Source organism: Mustela erminea, chromosome 4, assembly GCF_009829155.1.
Source record: "Mustela erminea isolate mMusErm1 chromosome 4, mMusErm1.Pri, whole genome shotgun sequence".
NCBI lineage: Eukaryota > Metazoa > Chordata > Mammalia > Carnivora > Mustelidae > Mustela > Mustela erminea.
This window is the reverse complement of record NC_045617.1, coordinates 71397525-71410719: the sequence shown is the minus strand read 5'-3', so window position 1 is coordinate 71410719 and position 13195 is coordinate 71397525. Positions and strand designations below refer to the sequence as shown.

At 36.2% G+C, this 13195-nt stretch overlaps 1 protein-coding gene across 5 annotated transcripts in view; it reads left to right on the top strand.

Annotated features, from left to right (window-relative positions):
• The window catches only part of LOC116588466 (laminin subunit alpha-2), a 640912-nt gene that overhangs the window by 555900 nt on the left and 71817 nt on the right, over positions 1-13195 (top strand). For 4 of the 5 annotated variants that reach the window (XM_032339559.1, XM_032339557.1, XM_032339561.1 and 1 more), the window contains 4 exons: positions 1408-1590; positions 3154-3159; positions 6086-6240; positions 12408-12551. In XM_032339559.1, the coding sequence (XP_032195450.1) occupies positions 1408-1590; positions 3154-3159; positions 6086-6240; positions 12408-12551 (488 nt within the window). The remainder of the gene's footprint in view (positions 1-1407; positions 1591-3153; positions 3160-6085; positions 6241-12407; positions 12552-13195) is intronic. The other variant, XM_032339558.1, reaches the window with a different exon arrangement.

Genomic DNA, 13195 nt, shown 5'->3' with positions numbered 1-13195 from the left:
GCCTTTCCCACTTCATTCTTTACTTCTTTTTTTTGTTGTTGTTGAGTATGGTTGACACACAATAATGTTACATTATTTTCAAGTGTTGAACACAGTGATTCAACAAGTCTATAAGATTCTGCTATACTTAAGCTCAGTTGTAGCTCCCATCTGTCCTGATATGACACTATTACAGGATCATTGACTATATTCCTTATGCTGTGATTTATTTCTATGATTTACTCATTCTGTAACTGGAAGCCTGTATCTCCCAACCCCTCCACCCATTCTGCCCCTCTCCCCACAGCCCTCCCCTCTGGCAACCATTAGCACATCTTTCTTGGCAAAATTCAGTTCCTTAAATGTTTCATCTTTGAAAACATTAACAGCTGAACCATGTCTGTAATATCTTCTTACCTTATTATAAGTACTTGAAGTTATTGTTTGGTATTAGTTCCTGAAAGTACTATTCTTTATATTTTCATAATGTGATATGATAATAACAAAATCTGCTAATGTTTATTGAGTGTTTACTCAATATGTGTGTTAAGTGTATGTAATCCTTATAGTAATCCTACAGAATTAATAGTGTTCTTCCCATTTTACAGGGAACAAGCTGAGACACAGTATCATGCTAAGGGAAATAAGTCAGTCAGAAAAAGAAAAATACCATGTGATTCACTCGTATGTGAAATTTAAGAAATGAAAGAGAATGCTGAAGGCCATTGTTAAAAGTGGCATGTATGAGATTTGAACCCCATAGTTTAACTTCATAGCCTACACATACTAGTAGGCACCTATATGTTCAGTATATGTTTTTATACAAATTATGATCAAGTAAACTAAAGCATGCATTTATATAATATAACACTGGAAATATTAATGATTTTTACTTTTTTTAATATTAAAAAAAAAAACTAACTGTCCAGGATTGCTTGTCATCTCCTTCAGTAGTAAGGACATAATAGAAAATTTCCAATGCTGAAAACTAATATAAGTATATAAACACATGATCTAAAATACCCAACAGAGTCTCTACCTTTAAGTTGAAGTACATTCATTCATCATTCACCTTTTGGAATGTTCAAGTTAAATCTTAAATCTATTTTTGATGAAACTATGACTTGGGGATAAATTTCTCTCTGTAATGTGTTTGGCAGCAAATTACAGTATACACTTATACAATGAACATTTAGAATAATCACTTTGCTATCTTAGGAACTAATCAGGTATTCATAGTCCCTGAGAAAATTTAATTTAGCTAAAAAATTACTTCATTTGCTATAATCAAGTGAGACAAAATTCAGCCTTTCCCTCTGTGCTTGTGTCCCCGAAGTGGGCCAGCCACAGCCTCCCTTTGACCGGCACAGAGTAAGCCACTAACTCTGGACCCTTTGCTTTGTTCCCCATACCCTCCGCTGCTAACAGACACAGCTGCTAAACTGCAAGCCATTAAGGACAAAGCCAGACAAGCCAACGACACTGCAAAAGATGTATTGGCACAGATTAAAGATCTCCACCGGAACCTTGATGGCCTGAAGAAAAACTACAATCAATTAGCAGACAGTGTAGCCAAAACAAATGCTGTGTTAAAAGATCCTTCGAAGAACAGTAAGATCTCCTTTTTCACTTTGATTGTCATGTGCTTCTTCATAGTATAAAAGGACCCTAGACTCCTAACTCTTAGAGGGGGAGGAGACCCCACAGTGATGTTGTCTGCTCTCCACATAGACTGGGCTCAGGAATGGAGTGGCTGCACCTCCAGAGCTAGAATCCAAGTCCCCAGGCCCTCTCTAGTGCTTTCTTCATCCACATTTGTCCAGGAATTCTCAAAGTCTGCATGATTTTTGGTATAGGGGTGCCACATACTTTTTTTTTTAATCCTTCAGTGTAATTGAAAATACAGCTGTGCTTGTGAAATTACATTCTCTGAGTTTGTGAAGTTCCATGGAACATAGAGGTCAAGGAGCACACTTACCAGCAGGCCCGTTAGAACAGGATATTAAAATGTTATCAACCTGAAATGCACTAAAATTAAAAAATATTAATATTTTATTATTTAAATGTAAATATTTAAATTATTTAAATATTTTCAGGAAATTAAAGTATCTAGTTTATCAAGAATATTTCTTCACATCTTTTGTATATTTCATTCAATTATATCAAGTTAATAAGGCTTTACTGAGAAAATATGGTAGAACTTAATATAATGATAATTTAAATTTTAACTGTAGTCAATAAGCATTATGATTTTTATCTTTTTTCCATCTTATGCAGTGATGCAACATTATCTTAGTATGTGATTTCACCAAAGGAGATGCTTGATTTTTTTATACTTGTCACTCTGAAGAGACTAGCCCTCTGTTTATATACCAGCATTTCCATTGGGTATCCAAATGTTGCTAGGATGTAATAACAGAAACAGTTATGGACATTAGATGTTCTGTAATTCGGGTGCTGATTTTTCAGCACCATTGCCTCAAAAGCTAACGATGCTACAAAATAATAAATACTACTAGCATGATTCGTTAAAGAGCAAGGAAAAGTGAAAACATATATAACATGCATTTCAGGACTAGGGAGGATTTATACTTTGCCATTTCTTAAAAAAAGAAAGGCCATACAATCTTTTTTTTTTTTCATTTTTTCTTATATAAACTCAGAAATAGCTGCTGTCTGTCATTCAAAGATTCCATCCAAATAAATGGTTCCAATGCATGCCGGATCACAATATGTATGCCCCCCAAGTGAAAATAAGTTTTAAAATAAATATCATTCTCTTATTTTACAATTGAAGACACTACTTCATTCAATTTCATATTGATTCTCAACTGATAGTAGTCTCTTCATAATATTTTTCTCTAACTTTCTGATCTTACACCCCATCTAGAGATTGTTACCTGTAATAGTAATTAAACTGTGTCTGTTTTCTATCTTATTAGAAATCTTAGTACAGTTTCTTTCAGTATGAACAATAGCCTGCTAACTGACATGTGTTTGTGGATTTTTATTTAATCACAGTTGTTTGACTTAAAATAGGATGCATTGGTAATTAGCACCTATTGTGAAAAGTACCATTTTTTGATAATCACTGCTTTATAAAACTCATAAAACTATTTCCTCATGAATTTTCTCATTTCTTTTTGTTTTGCTTCCATATGAAATTACCTGCAGAAATCAGTATGTATATGTTTACCGGCATACTTTTCCGTAACTTTAAGCTTGACTGCCTATTGCAAATGCTTCAGCTTTGCATGTTACCGTGTTTGGGTATTGCTTTAACCTTCTAGAGCTATTCTTTATTTATGTCACATATTATTTATGTCACAGTATTAATACTAGATATATTTTAAAAAGATTTTTTTTTTTACAGAAAGTTTGCTTATGGATGTATTTGATATAAAATGCTTTCAATTATGTTATAGAAATCATTGAAATACCTGTATGGTATCAATAGAAAAATGCAATATAGAATTCTTCTACAGACTGAATCGAATTGTGATTCTTCTGAGAACACAGATTCAGCCACTGAAATTCAAAAGACTTCTTTGCAGTAGGATTAAAATAGATTAAGTATACGTTGTTGTATTGCTTCCTCCCCCACCCCATGCTCATTTCCCTCCCTCTTATGAATAATTATTCTCAACTTCTAGAGAATTATACCTGGAGAAGCACAAAATTAAACTAATAAAATTAGATCTTACCAAATGAGCAATTATTGGGATATAATAATATTCTCTCTTAAATATTTCATGGTTTAAATTCAAAGTAAAAAATTAAACTTCAGAATGGAAAATAATAATAGTAAAATCCAACATATTGAAACCTGAGAAATACAACCAAGGCTGTCTTCAGTGGAATATGGGTGTGATTATATTACTAAAACCAGCACTGAAATAAGCAATTTAGGTAATCAACCCTATAAATAAGACAAAATAAAAATAAGATGAAAAAAAATGGATGAATTAGAAGATGGAAAATAATACACTTGATAAATACAAGAGGTGAATCCTTAGGAGTGTAAAGATAAAATATTTTTAATGCTTGGCAGACTTAAACCAAGAATAATAAAACACAAATGGACAAAGTTCTAAAGGAGCTATAACTAGATACAGGGGGGAAATGTAACACATAAGAAAGTACTTGTCAAAATTTACTAGGGAATTTTAGAGCCTAAAAGTGATTGATAATTTTCTAGAAAAACATTGAATTATCATAATCTATCTTCAAAAGTGATTTTAAATTCTATACACTCAAATAATTATAAAATAAAGTCACAAACTTTTAAAAAGCACTATTTAAGAAAGTATCAGACTCAGTATCACAGAGGTTTTATTTTTAAAACCGCCAAGAAGATAATTTCCAAAAGACTTCAACTTCTCCAGAAGATAGAAGGGGGAAAAAAAAGAGTAAGGGAGGTAGGAAACCTTTGGATTTCATTTGGAAACATTTGATAAGAATATGAGAGCTTTCAAAGGAAAGAATGCATTCTTGGATGAAGCTGAAATAGTCTGCTTTACCCTTTTCCTTTTCCCCATGAATCCAATTCTAAATAATTTTTTTCTTAATTCTAGGATAATTTGTAGAATATCAGGGTAATATTGGGGAATTAAAGGAAGGAAAAAATGGACAAATGGTTTATTAAGAGTATGCAGAACAAAAGGGTATGCTTTTATGTCTGCTGAATATCCAGTTATGTAGCAAGAGCTTTGACCCCAGGAACCTGCATATCAGGCTTTGATCTAGGAACTCTTTTAATTAAATTTAATAATACACTTATGTCCTTTTAAACACCCTTACAGTATTTTTCATATTTATAAGCATGAGTTCAAAATACTCAATTCAAAGCCTAGTTTAAAAATAATAATTTCTGGGGCTCCTGGGTGGGTCATTCAATTAAGCAACTGGCTCTTGATTTTGGCTCAGGTCATGGTCTCAGGTCTGTGAGATCAAGCCCTGCCTCAGGCTCTGCTCTGGGTACAGAGCCTGCTTAAGATTCTCTCTCTCTCTCTCCCATTCATGCTACCTGTGTGTGTGTGTATGTGTATATATAAATAAGTAAATAATATGCAAGCAAGCAATCTTTGAAAATCATAATGTCCTTCCTTTTGAGCACCTTTGATTCCTTCATGAGGATTAGTTCTCAGTGGTTCACTGACCACCAGAGTGCTGATTGTTCATAGCTTAGCAAAGCGCTCAGCCTTGGTCCTTAAGCAGTTTCCCTTTTTCATCAGAGTCACAGTGACAGAAATCAGAATACATGCTCAATCAGATAATAAACGGCGTAGTTTAGGTAAGATGACCAGCATCCTTGAGATAGAGTAATTGGTTTCCATGTGTCATTTGCCCTCCTATGAAAAGCTCATGCTGAAAGTCTGTGGATCAATGATAACCTTCAGTTATTTCAGGGTTAAACCCCTTTGAAAATCGTTGATATTCAAACTTTTTTTTTGAACCCATAAGAATGGCCATTTAATATGGTTCAACCTAATATAGAGATTAGGATAATCCGTTCTTCTTCAAAATGAAAATGAACTGCAGCATGAAAGATTTAATTAAAGTTTAACATAGGCCTTCCGTCTAAGGGTTGTTCAACACTGAAATGTTTTCAGAAGACATTTTGATAGCCTCCCTCTATAAGACATACAAAGATAGACCCTGAGAAAAAGAAAGAAAATCAATTTGGGGTGAGAACCCTGATTTAAATACGGTTCTGGCTTGGACAGATGAAGTGACATTTTAATACACGTTCATTCCTTGATTCTGTGACTAAACTTCTATAAAGGTAAGCTTTGGGCCTGAAGCTAGAAATTAATCATTGAATTAAGGTCATCGTATTCTTTACCTTCGATGCTAACGTTCATCTTGATCACAAAACCAGAGTGTTGGTCCTCCGTCTCTAACACCTCCCGTTTGGCTTGCCTGAGTCCCAACTGAAATCTTCCATTTGCCATCACACACTGCGCTTCTGCAATCATGGCCCTGCTTTATCATGTGGATAAGATGAGAGCCTTTCAATTATTTAATGAAGCATACTACTATTTTCATGTCTGTGTGTGTGTGTGTGTGTGTGTGTGTGTGGTATGCACTCATTTTTTCAATGCAGTTGCAGATGCCGATGCCACTGTGAAAAATCTAGAACAAGAAGCTGATCGTCTGATAGATAAACTCAAACCCATCAAGAAACTTGAGGATAACCTAAAGAAAAACATCTCTGAGATAAAGGAACTGATAAACCAAGCCCGGAAACAGGCTAATTCTGTAAGCTCTTTTTATTTTCAGTATCAGTGATTGATTGTAATTTGGGGTATTATTCCCAGACGGAATGACCTCCCCCCCATGTATCCTGTTGACTGATCGCTGGTTATTTTCCTTTAACCTGAAGCAATTTTATGGGGAGGGGAGGAAAAAAAGTGTGTTTTTTTTTTCCCCATAAATTTCAAAAGACAAAACTCATAAGAGAGAAGAACTTTCTAGAAGAGAGCAACCTGGTGAACCCAGGTAGAATTGCTAAATACCAATGTGAAACTTTATCTAAACTAATAAATTTCATCCCATGGTGACTTTAGAAATAGAAGGGAAAAAATAACAGTTTATATTGTCCGGTTTAAATGCAAATCTTTTTATATATCCAAGGTTTCTTTCTCGAAAGTTCCATTTTCTGAGCAACTTTGAAACTAGGATGACCAAAAATGCCCTTTCTTAATCCATCAACTTATAATTTTTTGAGTAGTGGCCAGGAATATGAGACCCAAGGAGCAGTATATCATTTCTCCTCCTTATACATAGCTGATACCTCTAAACAAGGTTAAGACAGTAAGTTCAAGGTGCACTTTAAAAAGGAATGCATGCCTGACTAAGGAGAAATTTAGAAAATGATAAATTCATCAAGATGATGTACAGAAGCTCAAAGTGAAAGAAGCAGATAGGGTTGAGAACACATATATATTGAGTTACAATCTGAAAACCAAGTGGGCAGTATGATGACATACACTTATTGTACATATGAAGCACAAAGTGAAAAGAAATAGATGTTAGTTTGAGGTTTGGGATTTTAGCTAAGATTTAGCCTGTGTAGAAAAAGCATCTCCTACATTCAAGGCAACTTCTACTTATATAGTTTATAACACCATAGAAGAAATAAGACATGTACATAAATAACTCCAAGGTAATGCCAAATAGTGTTACATTGCCTGACCAATGGGAAATGCTATAAAGTTCTGAAAGAAAAGAATTCCTCTAATAGCGGCCAGAAGATTTCCCAAAGATAAGAATTTGAGCCAGGCCTTGAGTGGGTGGGGAAGGGCTTGATTTGGATGGGGAGAGTAAGGAAGGAGAGCATTCTGAGAATGACCAAGGCAGACAGAAAAGGAAGTTTCGGGCTCGTCTCATGAGCGAGTGGTCTAGTTTTCCAGGATGACTGGTCGAGAGAACATTGAACAGGAAAGGTCCTTGGAGGCCAGGTCCTTGGAGGCCAGGTCTTGTTAGGCCTTGGATGGTGAAGTAAGCAATTTCATTTAGCCAGAATGGTTCCTGAGATGAACCTTATTGGTGAGGAGAAGCTGAAAGTTCTCAAACAAGAAATGTAATATTCTCAGAGCTGTGTTTTTTTAATATGAATTTGGAAGTTGTTTGGGGTATAAATGTGAGGAAACTAGGAACAAGACAACTTCAATAAGAGTCCCACCTGTAGCAGGTGGAAGTAGCAAGAGAAAGGGAGAGCTTGTGATATCACTCCTATCGTTTGCAATGTTAATTTAAAAAAACAGTAATAGTGGGGCGCCTGGGTGGTTCAGTGGGTTAAAGCCTCTGCCTTCGTCTTGGGTCATGGTCTCAGGGTCCTGGGATCGAGGCCTATATCAGGCTCTCTGCTCAGCAGGGAGCCTGCTTCCTCCTCTCTCTCTCCCTGACTCTCTGCCTACTTGTGATCTCTGTCAAATAAATAAATAAAATCTTAAAAAAAAGAAAAGACAATAATAATAAATATTCTCTGGAAAACCACACACTTAGCCTTATTTTCTTAGTCATCATGTGGGGAAATCTGGTCATTCTTATTATTTCTTCTTGTAAAGAAATCTAAAAATATGCCATATATTCCTCAGTTTTCTGTGCTCCCTCCCCCAGGGAGAAAGAGAAAGGCATGTTAATTCTGGCATGTTAAATACATAAAACCTGTCTCAAAACATAAAATGAAAGACAGATATAAAGAAATGATACCAAAAAGTAACCCTTGTCCATGCCTTTCAAGGAAACTTTCAATCATTCTTTTGAAAAGGAAGTTAAAACAAAGTGTCTTATTTTTTATAAGATGTTAGAAATATGTAAGCAAGGCAATTTTTTTTCAAGTGAGTTTTATACTAACTTAAGATGACATTTGCCTGATTTTATAAATGTATTTGTAGCCTGGCAGTAGTGTCTGGATGTGGCCTTGACACATATTCAATATGACCAAGAAATTAAAGACATTTCTTTGAAAGTAGCTTTCTTTAGTTTGTTAACTCTGAAATGGAGCAGATGATACTCTTTTTAAACAAATGACCTAGTTACGGGATGAGAGAAATGCAGTGAAAATCCAATAGATATAATAATGGGATCCTTAATAATGTTTAATTGAGTTCATAATGATTCATTGGTAATGTTGTATGAGGAATGCCTTAGAGATAACCAAGGCTTAGTGATTTTTGTTTAGAAGTCTACAAAGGGCTCACATTAGAAATAACAGAAATTGATAGAACAAAACATTCTAAGACATGTTTGTGTTTCAGAAGTTATTCCCTTTTCATGAGAGGGAAATGTCCTAGCAGCTTCTTCTGGAGAAATTTATAAATACTGCATTTTGATTTACCTGTTTTAATTTGTTTAAGAATCGGTAATTGGAAATCAAAACACAATGTATTTAAAAGGAGAGATTAGTAGGTATGGACTGGTGACCAACAGTGCGGGCTGCTTGAATTTTTCAAGTACTGAGGATATATTCAAAACCACAAGCCAGAAAAAAGAAAATCCAGAGAGTTTAAGAATTGAGCAATAGGCTACTTTACAAGATCAACTGCTGGCATTTAGATCATAACAACGTCATTTTGTTCAGAGAACCCTATTTTTTAGATATGTAAAGTATGCCATAAAGTAGATTAATTTTAACTCCTACTGCCATTAAATACCCTTCATTTTAAAATGGCTACTCTCTTAGACTTTCAATTCTCAGATACGGTTTCATCAGTTCAGTTTGGCTTCAGTACTCAGTGCTCTGTCATCCACACTTTGGTAATCCCCTTTTCAACACACCATCATGTAGGTCCCTATCACTTCTACCAAGTGTATCCAAGCAAGGGCAGAAACCAATCCTGTTACTGAAGAGTCATGTATTCCACCTACATTCATTATTTCTTCTCTAAAGAGCAACCAGGGAGTATTATTATATTATATTATTTTTCTTTTTTAAGATTTCATTTATTTACTGGAGAGAGAGAGAGCAACAGAGATAGTGAGAGAGAGCACAAGTGGAGAGGAGAGTGTGAAGCAGGTTCCCCACTGAACAAGGAGCCTGATATGGGGCTTGATCACAGGACCCTGGGATCATGGCCTGAGCCAAAGGCAGATGCTTAACCAACTGAGCCATCCAGGTGCCCCACACTGTATTCTTTAAACAAAAATAAATTAGTTGTGAAAGTTAGTTGTGATTAAATTAGCCATAATACAGCTCAATGGCCAAGCCCATAAAGCATTTGTGAAATAAAGATAAAACAGACCCCACACACAGTTCCTTTTGATTACTAAGCCAGCCCCACTAGGAATTTGCATATGATTTCCTATAGCTCCTATAGCTCAATGTACTACTCGGCTCCGCTCATGAATTCCAGGCAGACCTTGACTTCTTCTCCTTGATCATCTTGTGATGTCAGTGATGTTTATACCCTGCCTCAGATACTGAATTTGCTCAGTGTCAAGGCCTTTCCTGATGATGGTTTTGGGTTACTTGATGCCAATTCCTAAAATTCACCATATCCTATACCTTTTCCTGAACATTAAAAACATCTGAAAGCAGCATTTCCCCTATCTGCCCTCCACCATATTATCTTTCTCTTGCTTTGCTCTATAACTTTTTTTTAAAGATTTTATTTATTTATTTGACAGACAGAGATCACAAGTAGGCAGAGAGAGAGAGAGAGAGAGGAGGAAGCAGGCTCCCCACTGAGCAGAGAGCCCGATGCGGGGCTTGATCCCAGGACCCCGAGATCATGACCGGAGCCTAATGCAGAGGCCCAACCCAATGAGCCACCCAGGCACCCCTGCTCTACAACTTTTATCTCTAGGCCCTTGGATAACCCTTTGTATAGCTGCTATGCTACCATGTAACACGTTCTGCCAACCTTCACTGCACATGCAGTCTAGAGTATGAACATCCGGAGTACAAGTTGCACATTTCCAGCAACTCATTTTGATTCACCGACTCTCAGCACCTTATGTGGAAGGACAATCCCATCGTTTGTGGAGTAAAGAACTAACTTCTTGGTGGGGAACCACACTTACCAGGAAGACTGTCTCCGCCAGAATGCAGAGCAAACACTCTGGGTACCAGAGTTATAGTCTGGGTCCCAACCTTAGGAGGAAGACAAGGATAAGGAAAACAGTCTAAACGGTAGACTTTGAGGTTATTCTAGCCTTGGGCCACCATCCTGGGCTCCATTGGGCTGGCCCCTGTTTCTTTCCAGTGTGTGTTTCCTTTGTAGAGGATGCAATTCGGTTAGCAGATGAGTTGATGAAACAATAATGTACAAATGCATGACATCTGCAGAGTCTGCGGGAAAGGCAACAGATCTGCTGCATTCCCAGAAGCTTTCAAACACATATGAATTTACATATTCATCGGAACCCTAAACCCCTCCTTAGCTTTCTTTTTAAAACTTAACCTGTTTTTCAAAACAGAGGATCATAGGGGAAAGGAGGGAAAAATAAAATAAGATGAAATCAGAGAGGGAGATTAACCATTAGAGACTCTTAATCATAGGAAACAAACTGAGGGTTGCTGGAGGGGAGGGGGTTGGGGGATGGGGATACTGGGTGACAGGCATTAAGGGGGGCACATGATGTAGTGAGCATTAGGTGTTATATGCAACTGATGACTCCCTAAACTCTGCCTCTGAAAATAATAATACACTATATGTTAACTCATTGAATTTAAATTTAAAAAAGGTTTTTTCATCCAGCACCTCTTCAATGTAGTCTATACCACCCTTGGGGAGGAGTCCAGGGGCTGCCTATACCCATTCCCTAATGAGACTTTTGGAGATGCTTCCTGTGTCACCATAATATAGAGACTGGCTGTCTTGTCTGGAGTCTGCGGTACCCTTCATGGGAGGAGCAATAAAACCAGTAGATTTTCTTCCAAGTACAAAAGCTATTTGAGTAGCACAGAGTGCTAGAAAATTCACTGCTAGTGAGAACCAAGAGGAGGCTTCCTGAAGCTGAGCTTATAAATCAGTGGCAAAGGAAAGTTTTGCATCTTTCCCTGCCTCTGCTTCCTCCTCTGAGCACACTCATGGAGCAAAGCAGCAGCTTCTTCCCCAGTTCAAGCTATGCTGAAAAATGCCCCTGTGATTGTAAACCTGAAGCAAAGGAAATTAAATCATATAATCAACTAGTGCTATTTGTGGTTGAAGAAAGGCTCCCTAAATGTAAGTAAGAATCGATATGAACAGTTTCATTTCTGTTCACATAGGAATTCCTTTCTTAGCAATTTATAGTAATTTTAAAAATACTAGTCAGAAGAAAAAGGAGCTGTTAAATACATTAGTAGGGGTAACCATTGAAAATTATTTCCATTTCATTTCCTGGCAACTTAATAAAAAGGTATAATTTATTCTCAAATGTATGTCCTGAGTGGCATGATTAATATTCTTCGTATTGTCAGAACATCTAGAACAAAATCTATTTGGCCTTTTCCAACTGTAAGAACATGAGAGGGTAGGTAATTTCCTCTTGAAAACAGAAAGAAAAATGGTGTCCTACTTTAAGTGATACCAGAATCACCAAAATTTGAATTGTAAAATTTCATCAAACAACCTTAATGAAGATCATTATCATTAGCGTCATATAAAATCACCTTTTGGAAAATGTCCCCACATTCATAAAAGAGGAAGGTATGAAGGTAAGAATTTGTTATTTGCATGCTTCGAAAAAGAGTAGCATGGTAACAAGATATGGGACTGTGAACAGCTTATTGTCAAAATCCTGGCGGGAAGCTGATTGTCCGTGCCCTCCTTAATGAGTATAATGGTGTCTGCATATGGGCATTTAATGATTCTATTTGATGATAAAAAAAAATAACTTCAAAGAAGAGATGATGATGGTTTTGGGGTTGTTTGGGAAGTACTTCAAACTTGCTGAGAGATTTAGTCTTGGTTCTTTGTACCTTGTTTTCCTTGAAGATCAAAGTATCTGTGTCTTCCGGAGGTGACTGCATTCGAACATACAAGCCGGAAATCAAGAAAGGAAGCTACAATAATATCATTGTCAACGTGAAGACAGCTGTTGCTGACAACCTCCTTTTTTATCTTGGAAGTGCCAAATTTGTAAGTTTGATGTTCAGCTTCTTCAGTCTCCTGGATATGTGAATACACAGAGGTTAATCTTCATAGTAAGGGAAATGTATGGAACCTAATAACGTGGTCCCAAAATTGTGTGATGTAGCCTTTCAGATTTGAAAACCTCTGAATCTTACCTCACAAAGTTCTGAAGTGTCAAATTAAGTTAGAAGAAAAATGAATATTTAAAAGAAAACTGTTTGCAGTATTTAGGCACATCTGCTTTCATTTATGAGTAGTCAAGCATTTATTTAGAATTATGTTTTCAGATCTGGCTATTTAAGAAAGAGGACTAAGAGGAATAAAGCTTTGTTTTAAAAAGTCTCTAAGAAATTACAATGAACTTTCATGTTGAATGAAATTGCAAATAGTGTACTTCTTTCTTACCACTGAAAAGTCTTTTGACTCATGCTGAATTTATGACTCAAACTGAAAAACCAGAAGTTGTTATCTACCAATACTGACCCCCCAAAAGTTTTCATTCCTTTTATTTGGACATTTGACTCATTATGCATGAGAATCTTCCAAAATGAATAAAATTTTCAACAGATCAGTCATTGCTTAAGTCAATACTTGTCATTCATTTCAGACACTTTAGGTAACCTTGAGCTAAAGAAAAAAAAAAAATCACA